We start from the raw sequence: 17,348 nt of genomic DNA on the forward strand, positions 1-17,348 counted from the left end.
AGTCCCGCTCTGTCACCCAGGCTGGAGTGCAGTGGCGTGATATCGGCTCCCTGCAAGCTCCGCCTCCCCGGGTTACGCCCTTCTCCTGCCTCAGCCTCCCGTGTAGCTGGGACTACAGGCGCCCGCCACCACGCCCGGCTAATTTTTTGTATTTTAGTAGAGACGGGGTTTCACTGTGTTAGCCAGGATGGTCTCAATCTCCTGACCTCGTGATCTGCCTGCCTTGGCCTCCCAAAGTGCTGGGATTACAGGCGTGAGCCACCGCGCCCGGCCAGCATTTCTTTTCTTTTTCTTTTCTTTTCTTTCCTTACCTTTCCCTCGGCCCCACATTCTCTGACCCAGGAGTGAGTGTACCCTGCACCCCTCTCTGCAGCTGGCACAGGAAGGCAGGGAAGGGGCCGAGGCTAGTGTCTGAACACCTTTGGGAACGTCTGGCTTGTCTTCTCCATTCGGCAGGGTCTGGCTTTCAGTCTGAGTTGGATTCTGCACAGCTCACCATTCCAATTAGTTCCATCAGGAGTTTAGCAACAATGCCAGTTCTCATAACAAACTCTTTATTTTTTATTTTTTTACATGCCACCACGCCCAGCTACTTTTGTTTATTTTTTGTAGAGAGGAGGTCTATGTTGCCCAGGCTGGTCTTGAACTCCTGTTCTCAAGTGATCCTCCTACCTAAGCCTCCCAAAGTGCTAGAATTACGGGCATGAGCCACTATGGTGGCCTCCAATTTCCATTCAGCTAACGGTGTACTTAATCTCCCATCCACCCACCCCATTCGTTTTTCCACACCATCAGTTCCCTGCAATGCCTGATCATGAATTTTTTTTTTTTTTTTTTTTTTTTTTGAGATGGAGTCTTGCTTTGTCACCCAGGCTGGAGTGCGGTGGCACCATCTTGGCTCACTGTAACCTCCCAGGTTCAAGCAATTCTCCTGCCTCAGCGTCCCGTGTAGCTGAGACTACAGGTGTGTGCCACCACACCCAGCTAGTTTTTGTATTTTTTGGTACACAGGGTTTCACTGTGTTGGCCAGGCTGGTCTCGAACTCCTGACTTCTAGTAATCTGCCTGCCTCAGTCTCCCAAAGTGCTGGGATTATAGGTGCAAGCCACCACACCCAGCTGACAAATTATTTAAGTTATTAAATGTATGTGTTCTGATAAGGATATGGACCACAGCATTTAGTCCAGACTTTTAAATCAAACCTTTGATCATGTCTTTATTTAGATATATCCCATCTTGTGGCAAAACAGATATCTCAGCAACTTACAAAAATAGATAAAGTACAACAGAATAAAAATAAAAAGATTAGGGTAAAGGTAAAAGCAGAAAGCTAGAATGAAGCGAGTCTAGTAGGAGACTCAGCACAATTGGAAAAAAAAGGGTCTCCAATTTGACTTTGAGCTTCCCAGCAGCCAAAACAAGGAAGAAAACATGACTGGTTACAAGATTCCTACCAACAGTTAGTCTGGGACTTTGGTGCAAAAACAGACCTTGACTCTACTGCCTGTTGGAGACATGACCCTGAGCAGGTTGCTTAAGCTCTCTGAATTTGAGGCTCATCACCTGTAATGGGGAGGAATAATGCTGGCCTTGGGGCTCCTGGGTGGGGATTAGTGGTAAAGCTCTAGGAGGGTCTTGTCCTCACTAAGCTGCATGTTCTTAGCTCTAAGAGGGAGTTCACAGCCCTACCCTGAGCGGGAGAGAACTTGACCAAACCTGTGGCATGAAAGAGGTGGGGCTGGATTCCAATCTAGGGCTCCCTAACTCCCAGCCAGGGCTGTCTGCCAGCCATCCAGTGCCATGTCCTGTCATGACAGCGGCTTCCAGTGCTGTCCCAGAGTTAAAGATGCTTTGGAACACATGGGCTTTCAAGAGCCCTCAAATCGTTCCCAGGAAAATCCCCCAGTTCCACCTTTAGCACTGCCCCCAATGCGGGAGCTCCATTCTCTACCCCACCGCAGAGAAAGCAGATTAAATGTGAGGCCTGGACATCTCTAGGCGGAACCCAAGGGGTAGCCAAAGCCCCTCATGAGTCATGTTGTTCAGAAACACCCGAGACAGCTTCCTTTGCCTTTGTAGACAAGGTCATCAAGAAGACCTGGTCCTTCTCAGTCCAGGCCCTTCCTTGTTTGAAGTACCTTTTGCCAAAAGTAATAAAGCCCAAGACAGGTAAAAAGAAACAAAAACAAAACCAAAAAAACCCTCAAAAGCTGTTGGGGGCCAGGTTTCCATGACAGCTCACAGGCATGCAGTTGTGGGCTGGTTCCAGTTCCCCGCAACAAAAACCTTTCCTTTCCTCTCCTCACCAACAGGACAGCATCCAACTGTCTTAGAATTTTTTTCTCTGTAAATTTATACTTGACTTTGTTCTAAAAATGACTGGAGGCATCTACTCCTTGGCTTGGCATTCAGGCTTTTTATGAGCTGGCCCCAACCTCCTCCTTGGGGCTTCTCTGTGGATGCAGTTTGGGGATAAAAGCAACAGCCTCCCTTTCTGGAGCTGCCACTGGAGTGACAGGCTGGTGGCAAAGAACACGCACTGACCAGCGCCTAGAACAGGCTGAGCTGCTGTGTGAGCCTGGGTAAGTCTCTTCTCCTCAGTGTCCTCATCTATAAAATGGGCACATTCAGGATACAGACCTCCCACTCTTGTGAGACTGCAAGCATATGCCCGTGGCAAGCTTAGCACGGTTGGTGCTCAGTTAATGATGATGGTTTCCTTATCTGATTTTGAAACCTCATTCTCCACTTAACTGCCTATGTGATGAGTGACCTCACTGTTCTAGGCTCCAGCGGGACCATGTGTAAAATGAAGAAACTGGCTGGGCGTGGTGGCTCACGCCTGTAATCCCAACACTTTGGGAGGCTGAGACAGGTGGATCACCTGAGGTCAGGAGTTCGAGACCAGCCTGGCCAACATGGTGAAACCCTGTCCCTACTGAAAATACAAACAGTTAGCTGGGCGTGGTGGCAGGCCCCTGTAATCCCAGCTTTTCGGGAGGCTGAGGCAGGAGAATCACTTGAACCTGGGAGGCGGAGATTGCAGTGAGCTGAGATTACGCTGTTGCATTCTAGCCTGGGCAACAAGAGTGAAACTGTCTCAAAAAAAAAAAAAAAAGGAAAAAAAAAAAAAAGAAAAAGAAAGAAAGAAAGAAAGAAAAGAAAAAACTGCCCATACCCACCACATAACCCACTTACAAGTGTCTGAAAACAGAAGAGGCCTAGTGAATGTTTGGAGGCTGTGGCCGGCATTCCCCCAGAATGCAATGCTGCTTGCCCTTTAACTTTTAAAAATTAGCCTATTCTTACTTTCCTTTTTTTCAGATTAATGAAGAAAGGGGGGCCTTCTCCTTCTTCTCACATGGTTGGGCTATGATGTCACGAAAGACACAGTCTTGTAAAACCCACACCCAGGGCCAAGGGAGATGCTGGGGCCTTGCAGCCCCCTGGTGAGTCTGTAAGAGGAGCCTGCAGTGGTTGGTTGGCCAGGGGTGGGGGCTGGATATGACCACGATGAGTCAGGCCTGGCTGGGCTGGGTGTCATCATTCCCCTGTATTCCAGGGTTGAGTTAGAGCTTAAACAAAACATCACCTGACAATGCCTGAAAGAAGTGTAGGCATTTCCTGGCCAGGTGCAGTGGCTCACACCTGTAATCCCAGCACTTTGGGAGGCCAAGGCGGGTGGATCACCTAAGGTCAGGAGTTCGAGACCAGCCTGGCTAACATGGTGAAACCCCCGTCTCTACTAAAAATACAAAAACTAGCTAGGCGTGGTGGTGGGCGCCTATAGTCCCAGCTACTAGGGAGGCTGAGACAGGAGAATCGCTTGAACCCAGGAGGCGGAGGTTGCAGTGAGCCAAGATTGCGCCACTGCACTCCAGCCTGGGTGACAAGAACAAAACTCCATCTCAAAAAAAAAAGCATTTCTTTACACCCTTACACTCTTGGCTGTGCAGCTGACTTTCCTAACATGGCAACTGGTATTCAAACTTACAGACATCCCAGGAGCTGGCATCGGGACAGAATGAAGGCAGCAAGGGCTAGGGAGCGGCTGGGGATGAGTATTAATGTCCTTCACAGGTGCTGGGGTGCCTTCCCAGGTAGGGCAGCCTCCATGACAGAACCTTCTGGAAGATTGTCTGTGCCCAGCTCCCAGTGTGACACTCAGCTGCTCTCTCAACTTTTCTGAGCCTCTTTCTCTTTCATAAAACAGGGAGCTGGGCTAGAAAATTTCTTTCCAGCTCTAAAAATACTGTCTAAACAAAGCAGAAGAGGGGCAGGCTTGAAGGCCTTGTCCTTTGGGCTGTGTGGGTCTGAGGCTCTGGGGAGCCATCAGTGGCTCTGGGCAAGGTGGCCCCCCCGTGCATGCTCAACCCAAGTCCTGGGGTTGGACTCTGAAGCCAGGAAAAGTCCAGTCTGCAGACCCTCAGTTCTTCCCTCCCCATTCCCACCCTCTGGTTCTCTCCTGCAAAAAGAAGAAGGCCTGATGTCTCCGCTGGACCAACTACTCTCACCGTGTCTTCTGCAGCCCTCAGGCTGCTGGGCCAGGTCAGGGCTGGCAAGGAAGAGGGAAACTGTGTCATCCTGGCACCATGCCAGCCTTGGGCCTAGGGTCTTATTCATGGCAGACCCGGAGGTATCCCTGAGTGTGTAAAGGTTATGGGTTTGAAAGCCCAGAGAAAAAGGACAAGGCGGACTCCAGGCCCAAAGGCTCTGGGATGAATCAGGGAGGGGACCCAAGGTCTGACTATGTGAGCAACGCCAGTGCTTCTGGGTGGAGAGGGAGCCTCAGCTCAGCTCCCCACCCTGGCACAGCTGCCTGCTGCCTTCTCAGCTGCTGCTGCAGAAACAAATGACGGCACTGATGAAGAATAAGAGAAAATAAAAATGAGCGCAGAGCAGAAAGGGGCCTTGGAACAGAGGACGGGATTTTCTCTCGGGGTGCGGTTTCTGTTCAGCAGCTAGGTGACGGTAGAGGTTTGGAATGTGGCCGGACAGCGGGTGGGGTGGGCTGGGCTGGGGGACTGGCCAAAGACAAGAGGCAAGGACATTGGCTAAGGGACCCAAAGCCCAGGGCCACCAACAGCTCAGCCAGAACAGAGCCCCGGGATGGCAGGCAGAGCCGGGGCCTCCACCCGACACCAGCACACTGGCCCTAAAGGCCTCTGGTTCTGAGTGGTCCTGGGAAGGGAGAGAGAGTTGAGAGAACAAGAGAGACCAGGGGAGATGGGGGAGGGCAGGGAGAGGTGTGTTGAAGTGTCCTCACCTGTAAAATGGGGCTGTCGTGAGAGCACAACCTGCCTGATCACAACTGTGGCATGAGGCAAGGGACGGTGCCTCTCTGAGCCTCTGTCTCCTCATCTGTTAAATGGGTTCATGATCTCTACCTCCAAGGGAGGTGCTGGGAGAATCAGATGGGTAAGTGTGTGGGAAGTGCTTGGCATGGTGCTCTGCAAATGGAAGCAAGTATTACCCACTGGGTGCTGAGGAAGCTCAATCCTGGTGACCACCTCATGCCCAGTCCCAGCCCTGGGCTGGCCCCCAATAAATATTTGCGGACTGGGTCAGTTGCAGGAGCTGCTGTGGAGAGCCCCTGCCGCACTGCTGCCCCTCTTCCGGGAGCACAGGTCTCCACTCAGACCACAAAGTGGAGGGTGTAGGTGAGCTGGTGGCCATTGTCCCAGGCGTACAGCACCCGCTCCTTGGGGTTGTAGTCGATCTGGGTCGTGTAGGCATGCTCGTTGAGGAAGGGCAGCTGGGGGCGTGCGTCGGTGCCCGTGTGCGTGTCGAAAGCATAGGCGACCTGGCCTTCCTGCTGGTTGTATGTGTCCACGGCATACAGGATGCCACACACCAGGAAGCAGTTCCCATAGGAGTTCCGCCGCAGCCGTGTCTTCCACGTGGTCTCCCGGTGCACCGAGAGATCGCCAGGGTCCAAGCGGCTCAGGACGATCACCTCGGGCTGGGCCTCATCGCGGTCGTCCACGGCGGGGTAGATGACCCACAGGCCACTTTCATCCACGGCAAAGTCGATGTCCGAGTGGCCGCGCCACTTCCAGGGTGTGGTGTCCTCGTATACCACGTCGGGCAGCAGCGCCCAGGAGGCCACGAAGCGCTGACGCAGGTCATACTTGATGATGTTCTTGGTGAAGGCGCGGTTGTAGTAGAAGGCGCCCTGGTACACCACGTGGCCCGTGCCAATCCAGTTGTAGGGCAGCTTGTACATGTTACTCCAGCGGCCTGCAGGTGGAGGGCGACGGTCACCCTAGACCTCCTGAACAACCCCAGCCCACCCACATCCTCTGAGACCACCAAGGGCTCTCAGTGGCCCAGTAAGCAACTGATGCCAAGCATATGCAATGTGCCTGGAGCTGAGATGACATCTTACTATGGCACGAGCGTCTCCCGAAGGAGGTCTATTGTCATCTCATCTGCTTAAGAAGAAACAGGCTCAGAGGATCAAGGTCACCCAGCTCTGGAATGGCACAGCTAGAATTTAGACACAGGGTGACATTAGCCCCATTCTTTGTCTCCAAGCCTTCGTCCCTGCTGTTCCTCTGTTAGGACTGCCGTTTCCCAGGCTGTCTGCTTGAGGAATGCCTGCCCACCTTTCAGAGCCCCAGGCCAATGTCACCTCCTCCAGGAAGCCTTCACTAACCTCCCTATCCTGAGTGAGGGGCCTCTCCTCCAGCCTCCCATAACCCTTTGTCTTTTTTCCCCCAGGACACATCTGTAGCAGCCAGACATAAGCCTTCATCTTGATACTTATCACAGGCTTCTTCCACCAGCCTGTGAGCTGCTTGAGCAGAAAGCCGGCCAATTTTGAGCTAGCAGAGGAAGGATTTTAGTTGTTCCAGGCCTTTATTTTTCATTTTGTAGTTGTTCCAGGCTTTTCTTTTTTTTTTTTTTTTTTTTGATAGAGTCTCTCTCTGTCACCCAGGCTGGAGTGCAGTGGTGCGGTCTCGGCTCACTGCAACCTCTGCCTCCTAGGTTCAAGCGATTCTCCTGCCTTAGCCTCCCAAGTAACTGGGATTACAGGCACCTGCCACCACACCCAGCTAATTTTTTTTTTTTTTTAAAGAGATGGGGTTTCACCATGTTGGCCAGGCTGGTTTTGAACTCCTGACCTCAAGTGATCCACCTGCCTCGGGCTCCCAAAGTGCTAGGATTACAGGTGTGAGCTACTGCGCCCGGCCTTTAGTTGTGACTGCATGGCTCTCAGGGTTAAGTCCAAATTCCTTCATCTGGCTCACCAGGCCTGCCCCAGCTTACTCAGTCACCATCCCCTGCCCCACCCCAGGCCATCACGTTTCCTGTCATTGCCAGGCCTCTGCATGTGCTGAGCCTTCTGCCTGGAACACCCTTCCCTCTTCCTTCCACATGGCTTACTCCTACTCTTCTTCCAGGGCCCAGCTCAGCATCACCTTTACGGGGCAGTCTTCCCTGATCTTTAGGGTGGGTTCCCATAGCCCCTTCAGCGCTCCCTCTAATGCTGTACTGACATTGTCTCTTTAAGCCTTTGCCTCCCCCACCAGAGTGTGCATTTCTGAAGGGCAGGCTAGATCTAAATGACCCCTTCCCCGCATCATGCCCCAGATCTGAGAATTCTGCCCTTCCCTGTGCCGTCAGCTCCGTCCTGACCCCTGCCCAGACCTGCAGCTCCTCTAAGGCCAGAGGCCCTGCTCACCTATAAAACAGGTGATAACCCCACCTCCTGGAGGTATGTAGCAACCATGAGCTGATACACGGGGTGGGGCGAGATCAGCACAGGGTAAGCACTCCACAAATGGAAACTCAGTATTGGCCCCTTGACGGTAAGTCACGCTTGCAAAGGCAGGACCATGTCCCTCTTGTTTACTGCTGCATTCTGGTTCCTGGCAGGGTGCTAGCGCACAGGGGTGCCCGGGGGTCTGTCTGGGCCTCCATCCCAGCGCCCTCAGCCCAGACCCCCCTCCTTGGGGTGGCTAATAATCTGGGGCTCAACCGGGCTATACCATAGAAACCCACAAGGAGGCTGGGCGCGGTGGCTCAAGCCTGTAATCCCAGCACTTTGGGAGGCCCAGACAGGCGGATCATGAGGTCAGGAGTTCGAGACCATCCTGGCTAACATGGTGAAACCCCGTCTCTACTAAAAATACAAAAAACTAGCTGGGTCGAGGTGGCGGGCGCCTGTAGTCCCAGCTAGTCGGGAGGCTGAGGCAGGAGAATGGCGTAAACCCGGAAGGCGGAGCTTGCAGTGAGCTGAGATCCAGCCACTGCACTCCAGCCTGGGCGACAGAGCTAGACTCCGTCTCACAAAAAAAAAAAAAAAGAAACCCACAAGGCAAGGAAAGCCAACTCTCCATGAGGACCCCTCCCCAGGCTGTCCATACCCAGCCCCCTCTTCACCTCCGGAGTGCCTGACCTTGCTTGAAGTTTTCCAGGTTGCGGAACTCCACCAGGCTGTTTCCATAGTAGTAGTTGGTGACATAGATCCTGTCGTCTCGAGCTGCAGGGTCCTTCATCCAGGCTCCCTCGTGGCGCCCATAGCTGTGGTGCCTCACGGGGGGGTCCACAGCCCGGAGGGTGCCCTCACAGCTCGCCTCTCTGCCTGTGGGAGGAGGGCAGGCAGCATTGGTACACAGATTCCCAAAGCCCCCAGCCAGAGCAACAGGCTGGCAATGTTATCTGGGTCCAACTTAAATCTCTCCTGATATTTTGTTTATGGCCTTCTTTCCCCTTTCCTCATCATCAAAGCAATGCCTGATCATTACCAAAAACATAAAACACTCAGAAAAGGAGAATGGAGGCCAGGTGCAGTCGCTCACGCCTGTAATCCTAGCACTTTGGGAGGCCAAGGCAGGTGGATCACTTGAGGTTAGGAGTTCAAGACCAGCCTGGGCAATATGGTGAAACCCATCTCTACTAAAAATACAAAAATTAGCTGGGTGTGGTAGGCGGCACCTGTAATCCCAGTTACTCAGGAGGCTGAGACAAGAGAATCGATTGAACCCAGGAGGCGGAGATTGCAGTGAGCGGAGATCGCACCACTGCACTCCGGCCTGGGTGACAAGAGTGAAACTCCGTCTCAAAAAAAAAAAAAAAAAGAGAATGGAGAAAATAAAAATCTTCAAAGTTATATTATTCGTCATATGTGGAACCTAAAATAGTCAAACTCGGCCAGGCACAGTGACTCACATCTGTAATCCCAGCAATTTGGGAGGCTGAGGTGGGAGGATCACTTGAGCTCAAGACTTGAAGACCAGCCTGGGCAACATAGCAAGACCCTGTCTCTACAAAAAAAAAAATTTTCTTTTAAATTAGGTGAGCATAGTGGTGTGTACCTGTAGTCCCAGCTACTGGGGAGGCTGAGGTGGGAGGATTGCTTGAGCCTGGGATGTTGAGGCTGCAGTGAGCTATGATCACACCACTGCACTCCAGCCTAGGCCACAAGAGCAAGACACTGCCTCAAAAAAAAAAAAATTAAAATTGGCCGGGCACAGTGGCTCACGCCTGTAATTCCAGCACTTTGGGAGGCTGAGGTGTGTGGATCACGAGGTCAGGAGTTTGAGACAAACCTGGCCAATATGGTGAAACCCCATCTCTACTAAAAATGAAAAAAATTAGCTGGGTGTGGTGGTGGGCATCTGTAATCCCAGCTACTCGGGAGGCTGAGGCAGGAGAATCACTTGAACCTGAGAGGTGGAGGTTGCAGTGAGCCGAGATCACGCGATTGCACTCCAGCCTGGGCAACAGAGTGAGATTCCATCTCAAAAATAAATAAATAAAAAAAAGAAACATTAAAAATTAAAAAAATAAAAAGTCAAACTCATAAAAGCAGAGAGTAGAATAGTGGTTACTAGTGGATGGGGGGATTGAGAAGATGTTGCTTAAAGCATTCAAAGTTTCATTTAGACAACAGGAATAAGTTCAACATATTGTATACTTGAATATTGCTAAGAGAGTAGATTTTAAGGGTTCTTGCCACAGAAAAAAGATAAGTAATGTGAGGTAGTATATATGCTAATTAGCTTGATTTAGCCATTTCACAGTGTGTACACGTATCAAAGCATTATGTTGTACATTATAAATACATGCATTAAAAAAATTGTTCTTTCTGCAGTATGCCAAACAAATGAATACATACAATTTTTGTCAATAAAAAAATTATTTTTTTTCTTTTTTTCTTTTTCTTTTTTCTTTTACTTTTTTAAAATAAAATTTACACTCTTATAAAATAAAAAAACTAAAACTGCCATTATCCAAAGAAAATTTTTTTTCCGTTCTTTTATTCTCTTTTTAAAAATTTTATTTCACAGATCACTTGAGGTCAGGAGTTCAGGACCAGCCTGGTCAATAGGGCGAAACACTGTCTCTACTAAAAATAGAAAAATTAGCCAGGCATGGTGGTGTGTGCCTGAAATTCCATCTGCTCGGGAGGCTAAGGCAGGAAAATCTCTTGAACTCAGGAGGCAGAGGTTGCAGTGAGCAGAGATCACGCTACTGCACTCCAGCCTGGACGACAGAGTCAGACTCCGCCTCAAAAAACCCCCCCAAAAAACAAAACAACAACAACAAAAACAATAATAATATTTTATTTCAATAGTTTTTGGGGAACAGGTGGTTTTTGGTTACATGGGTGAGTTCCTTAATGATGTTCTCTGAGATTTTAATGTATCCGTCACCTGAGCAGTATACACTGTAGCCAGTACATAGTCTTTTATCCCTTACCCCCTCCCACCCTTCTCCCATGCAAAGCAAAATTTAAGCATGTGGCATTTCCTTCCTTTTCTTTTTTCTTTGCATGTACAGTCATGCAGACATACTTTAAAAAACTGAGTATACAGTTTTATGTATCCTGTTTTTAGCTTCCGTTGAACAAATTCTCTCATCTTTAAATAGCCTTTTAATGATGTGATTTCAAGGTCTGCCAGACCGGTGGACAGCTGTGCCCTGAATTTATCTGACCAGTCCTCCCCATGTCAGCCATTTGGGTTATTTCCAGTTTTCTGACATTAGAAACGATGCCATGATGCAACCACTTAAGCTGCAGCTGTTGTTCCCACTGCTGGTGGATCCTTCAGGAAAAATTCCTAGAAGTGGAATGACCTTGGACCAAAGCAGGACAGGGTTTGAAGGACTGTCACCACAGAGAGCCAAGATCCCTTCGGAAGGATGGGATCAATGACTTAACGAGGAAGATTTCTACCATGAGACACAAAGCAAAACTATAAATGCTGACATCAAAACAGGGCCAACGATTGGACACAGGAAATAAAGAAATAAAAATAGTTGCTGGATTTAATGATGGCATTCTAGGTGACATTTTAAGAAGAATTTGTTGAAAATACTACCTGGGCTGGGTGTGGTGGCTCATGTCTGTAATCCTAGCACTTTGGGAGGCTGAGATGGGAGGATCACCTGATATCAGGAGTTAGAGGCCAGCCTGGTCAACATAGTGAAACCCTGTCTCTATTGAAAATACAAAAATTAGCCAGGTGTGGTGGCAGGCATCTGTAATCCCAGCTACTCGGGAGGCTGAGGCAGGAGAATTGTTTGAACCCGGGGGATGGAGGTTGCAATGAGCCAAGATCTCACCATTGCACTGCAGCCTGGGTGACAGAGTGAGAATCTGTCTCAAAAAGAAAAAAAAGCTCTGCCTCCTGGGCTGAAGTGCAGTGACACAATCTCAGCTCACTGCAACTTCTGCCTCCTGGGTTCAAGCGAGTCTCCTGCCTCAGCCTCCCAAGTAGCTGGGATTACAGGCACCCGCCACGACACCTAGCTAATTTTTTTATTTTTAGTAGAGAGGGGGTTTTTCCATGTTGGCCAGGCTGGTCTTGAACTCCTGACCTCAGGTGATTCGTCCGCCTTGGCCTCCCAATGTGCTGGTATTACAGGAGTGAGCCACCGTGCCCAGCTGTAAAAAGCATTTCTTATCTTGAGGGCTTCACAGAAACAGGCTGTGGGCTGAATTTGGGCACAGGCTACAATGTGCTGACCCCTGTGAGGCTCACTCACCTTGGCTGGAGACTTCTGGACCTGAAGGTGGCTCGGTGGGCAGGAGACTGGTGGTGGGGGTTGGGGTGGTCATGGCGGTGGTGGTGGTGGTGGCAGGGACTGAGGTGGGGGTGCCAGGAGCCAGGTCCACTCCCTCTGAGGACCTGGGCTCAGCCTCATCCTGCTCTGCGGAGTTGGGCTCTGCGGAGTTGGACCTGCTCTCTACTTTGGGCGGCAGTTGCTCCAGCCAGGAAGTGCCCTGGAGGGCGTTATCTGCAGAGAGAAGACACCATGCTCACATCCCAGCACCACCTGCTGCCATGTGGGTCTCCATCAGGTCTGCTGGCCCCAGGGAGTGGAGGGGGGGCCTCCTCAGGGTCTCCCCACACCTGGAGCGGCCGAAAGGTCTCAAAGTGGGAGGCAGGGAGGACTTCACAGTCACGGCTCTAAACCCAGCAAGGTGGCCTCAGCCAAGTCCCCCTGCCTTCCTGGGCCACCTCTGTGAACTGAGAGTCATAAGCCCACCATGCTGGACTATGGTGGTGACTACAGAAAAATGTACAGAAACATTTGCACAGATTCCAGCAAATATGAGGTACCAAAAAGGAGATCCCTTTCCTTCCTATGCATCAAGCACTTTGTACCAGTTCTCTCATTTGCTAGATTCAATTCTAGAGAGAAGCTCTTGTTCCCATTTTACAGGTCTTCTCCTTTTACTCTGCCATGGAAAATGCAGCTGCTGCCAGAATCAAATGCGATGGCATGAACAAAAGTGCTTAGAGGGTTGGATCCAGTGGCTGGTGCCTGTAATCCCAGCACTTTGGGAGGCTGAGGCAGGCAGATCGCTTGAGCCCAGGAGTTCAAAACCAGCCTGGCCAACATGGCAAAACCCTGTCTCTACTAAAAAATAGAAAAAATTAGCCAGGTGGGATGGGCGCCTGTAGTCCCAGTTATTAGGGAGGCTGAGAAGGGAAGATCACTTGAGCCCAGGAGGTCAAGGCTTTGGTGAGTCATGATCGTGCCACTACACTCCAACCTGGGTGGCAGAGTGAGGCCCTGTCTCAAAAGAAAAAAGGAAGGAAGAAAGGAAGGAAGGAAGGAAGGAAGGAAGGAAGGGAGAAAGGAAGGAAGGGTTTAGGGAAACACTTTGGTGACACCAGCCGGGTATGGTGGCTCACTCCTGTAATCCCAGCACTTTGGGAGGCCGAGGCAGGCAGATCACCTTAGGCCAGGAGTTCGAGACCAGCTTCGCCAACATGATGAAACCCAGTCTCTACTAAAAATACAAAAATTAGTCAGGCATAGTGGCACGTGCCTGTAATCCCAGCTACTTGGGAGGCTGAGGCAAGATAATTGCTTGAATCTGGGAGGCGGAGGGCTCAGTGAGCTGAGATAGCACCATTGCACTCCAGTCTAGGTGACAAGAGCGAAATTCCGTCTCAAAAAAAAAAAAAAAAAAAAAAAAATTGTGACACCAGGGAGATAAAGGAATGGTGCTGTTATTACTATGATGGTCTGGTGCCCAGGGGACCACCTGGTCAGCTTGGGGAGGGGCTCAGAGACCCCTTGACTTGAGGGCAATAACCTGACTTCTTTTTTTCTCCATTTTGGGCTTTCTCTTTGCACAGGCCCTGCTGTGGGCAGCCTGGGCCCTGGTGGGGATGGGGGTCATCCCCTTGGTTGAGGAGGACCACAGGGAGGCCTGGCCTCAGCAGCCTGCCAGGACAGGGCCCCTGTTCCCACAGGCCTTGCTGGCAGAGTCAGATGCCTGCAGCTGTTCTTAGGCAGTGTCCCAGCCAGGGGTCAGAGGCTCTGTGCCATGTCCAGACCAAGCTGGCAGGGCTTGGGCCAGCAGCTGGGACCAGGGGGAAGAGGCCTCTGAGTCCTGAGAGGCCAGGAAACAAGAAGGCTCTCAAAGGAGCCTGGTCCCTGACTGTTTCACCTCCATGCGCCCCTTGCACATGGGCTGGAAGGAGGGCTTTGCAGGAGGAGGTGGTCAGCAGGACCCAGGAAGGGGAGGAGCAGGTTTGGGACACCCCTCTGGGACATCAAAAGAGAGCAGCCATCTGGGGAGGGTCTTAGTGGGGGAATCAGGAACCACAACCGCTAGAGATGGATCAGAAATTTGGGGTATCTTGAAACTTGTGTCTCTTGTTTGCCAATTACTTTGTCACCTTTCTCTGTGATCCAGCAGAGAGCTGCAGGAAAAATACAAGAGGCTGTGGGCTCTTCCTTGGGGATATAAGAAGAGGGAGGAGATGGAGAGGAAATGAGAGACGCCCCCAAAGCCCTTGTCATTTCTCAGGAGCCCGGTATTCTCCTGCCCCCCACTGTGGTGGCTGCCTGGTCATAGGTACTTTTTCTCACTAGACTATGAGATCTGTGGGGACAGGGACTGTGTCTCTACCATTCCCTGTCACTTGGTCAGAGTGGACCTTCAGCACATCTTCAAATGCACAAAGAAAAGTCCAGCAAAGGTGAAGACGGCTGTAAATACTGGAAAGCCACCGAGTGGCCCTGCAGGTTGGTTCTGCTATTTCATCCCAGTGACCCCGAGTGGGGTGTTATCCCCATATGTGGATGAGCAGAGGGCACTCAACAGGTAATCAATGGGTGTGACTGAATCTGGGGTGGTCCGACTGCAGAGAAGATGAGGGGATTCCTAGGAGGCATCCATCCCCGACTCCCCAGGGTCCCCATTCCCCTCCTACTCACCTGCCACCGCCTCGGTAACCTCCTGCTTGCCCGCCTTGTAGTAGGTGAAGCCCCGGATCACAGCCTGCTGCTGGGCCAGGGCGCGGGGCTTGGCTGTGGGCTGGAGGAACCTGCCCTTGCTGCTCTCCTTCCTCAGCTTCTCCACCTGCAGCAGCTTCTCCTTGGGAGGTTTTGGGAGGCCTCTGTCTGCAAAGCTCTTCTGCACACTGCCATACCTGCTGATGTCCTTGCCTTTTCCTCCAGCTGTGTCCTGGAAGGGAAGAGAAGTCTCAGACTTGAAGGACAGTAGAAGAAATGTTATGGGGAGTCCTGGGGGCTCAGAACGTGGGGGCTGGAGGTGGCCATGTTGCCCCAGGCCCTGTGTCCCAAGCACTCATGAAGTCACAGCTTTCCTTTACCCCACCATGGTGGCTACATCCATGACTGGTTTGCCTCAGTTTCCTCACCCAGCTCTTTAGTTCCCTTGCAGGCTTGAAGTCCAACCTGATAGGTTAGATTCCTGTCCCACTTCCAACTCCTGTCCACTCCCCCTGGGGGGCAGGCCAGAAGGACCAGCTCCCCGGGAGGCAGCCTCCTCTACCTGCTCACCTTCCCAGCCTTGTCTCTCTTCCTCATTGGTCTTAGTATGTGGGCAGGGGAGAGGTTCTTAGGCACCTAGGCAAGGTGACCAACTCATCCCAGAGTGCCTGGAACATTTCTAGTTTTAGCACTAAAAGTGCTGCATCCTGGAAAAACCCTCAGTCCCAGGCAAACTGGGACAGGGTTGGTCACGCAACCTCTAGGATATGCCATTTCTAACATTTTGTGTTTTGTTATTTTCACTTCCTATTTAAATGCCTCTGATGCTGGCTTGGCACAAGAACACAGGGCCTGTGACATCACTCATTGTTGGGCAGAAACTCCAGCAGATACGGCAAGTACAGTAGCCGGGTGCCTTTTGCACCACTGCCAAAACACGCTTCATTCTCGCCTGCGGAATTGGCACGGGAATGAGCAGGAAGCCAGCTGGGGGCCAAGGCACAGGCTTCCTAGCTGCTTTATCGGCATCTAGGTGGTCCCAGTTGCAGACACAAATGGCCCCATTATCACAGTGTCAGCAAAGGAGACCGAGATGTGGAGAGGAAGAGAGGAAGAGGGTGGGCTTGGCAGTCACGCAGACCTAGCTGCCAGTCCCAGCTCCGCCACCGCCTCTCCATGTGACCTCTCTCCATGCCTCATCTGCCAAATGGGCAGTGTCACCCCTCCTCCCAGGTGGCTATGGGATCCACTGACAATGTCTGTGAGAAAGTCAAGTTTTAAAGTAGGAATTTCACAAATGTCAGCTCCCTTCTTCAGTCACTCACCGAAACACAAGGCCAGTGTGAACAACGGTGTGGCTTGTGTCTTGCCCGAGGGTGACTGGCCAGAGGACCCTGAAAGGGGTTGAATCCAGTCTGCACTCCATCCGCCAAGCCACATACCCAGCAAAGGCTGGAGCCTCTGTGCAACTGGCTCACCCAAAAGTGGTTGTTCTTTCTAATTGATCTGCTCAGAGGGAGAATCAGCTTCGCAGTTCATCTGCCTACAGAGAGGATGTTTATCACATTTGCACGCAGGTTATCTGTCACGGGTGACTCTGCCTAGTGACAGAACCAGTGCCTCTGCTCACTCTGTGCTCTGAGCTTGGAAGTGGAGTGCCTGGGTGCACTGGAGTTCTCTACCCCAGGGTGGGTTGGATGAATGGGTATCAGTCTGCAGGGGTCCCTGAGGCTTTGCCCACCTCCCTCTGAGCAGGCTCAACCCAGCCAAGGGCCCAGCCACAGCAGGGGAGGCTAGAAGCGGTTTTGCTGCAGCCAACCTGGTCTCTGAGGGCTAGGCAGGGGGCCCCGCCTCCACAAGCTTGTCCCCACTAGCTTCAAACTTGGGAATGAGAAGGTTGCCAAACACCTGGCTTAGGGACCAGCCCCCTTGGCAGGATCCCCAGGCCTATCCCCATTCCCTGTGCTGACTGTGTTTGCTATACAGCAGGTACCCCCTGCACCTCACCCTGCCAGGGACTCTCTAGCTCTGCCAGCCCTCAACCCCATCTTACAGCCCCAAACCCCCACCAAGCTGGCCCTCAGGGCCAATGTCCTGGCACACTGAGCTCCCAAGCTCAGCCAGCTCCCGCCCTGTGATCAGAGCTGGGGCCTCACCTGGGCCTTGCTATCAGTGCCCGTGGCAGGGGTGGCGGGGGCGGCAGCGGCATCCTTCTGCAGCAGCTGGAGGCCCAGGCGGGACAGTTCCTTCTTGATACCCAGCATGATGGCGGAGTGATTCTCATAGTGCCTCAACTGCTCACTGAGGTGGCGCATGCTCTCCTTCACCACCTCGTTCTCCCGGCTCAGGTTGGCCTTGATGCTCTGTGGACGAGGCAGGATTGGAGGTCTTTCCTGGGCCAGCTTCCTCTGAACCCCCAGACTGGGGGGACACCCCAGCTTTGGTCATTAGGCTTTGCTGTCCAGTCCCCTGAACAGGCTGGGGGCGGTCCCAGCAAGCATGGGCAGGAAAATAGGCCCCAAGAGACCCTGTATTTATGAACTTTTGAATTTAAAAGTGAAGGAATAGGGCCGGGCGCGGTGGCTCAAGCCTGTAATCCCAGCACTTTGGGAGGCCGAGGCGGGCGGATCACGAGG

General features: G+C 51.9%; 1 protein-coding gene across 1 annotated transcript in view; it reads right to left on the reverse strand.

Moving 5' to 3' along the window:
• Positions 1 to 3,114: 3,114 nt before the first annotated feature.
• Positions 3,115 to 17,348, reverse strand: part of OLFML2A (olfactomedin like 2A) — a 38,432-nt gene continuing 24,198 nt past the window's right edge. Inside the window, exons 4-8 of the mRNA XM_017874774.1 lie at positions 16,869 to 17,075; positions 14,695 to 14,944; positions 12,001 to 12,252; positions 8,405 to 8,590; positions 3,115 to 6,240 (exon numbers count right to left, since the gene is read on the reverse strand). Coding sequence (XP_017730263.1) covers positions 5,636 to 6,240; positions 8,405 to 8,590; positions 12,001 to 12,252; positions 14,695 to 14,944; positions 16,869 to 17,075 — 1,500 coding nt within the window. The 3' untranslated portion in view covers positions 3,115 to 5,635. The remainder of the gene's footprint in view (positions 6,241 to 8,404; positions 8,591 to 12,000; positions 12,253 to 14,694; positions 14,945 to 16,868; positions 17,076 to 17,348) is intronic.

The sequence above is a fragment of the Rhinopithecus bieti genome, unplaced genomic scaffold, assembly GCF_001698545.2.
Source record: "Rhinopithecus bieti isolate Rb0 unplaced genomic scaffold, ASM169854v2 scaffold_7967, whole genome shotgun sequence".
Taxonomy (NCBI): Eukaryota; Metazoa; Chordata; class Mammalia; order Primates; family Cercopithecidae; genus Rhinopithecus; species Rhinopithecus bieti.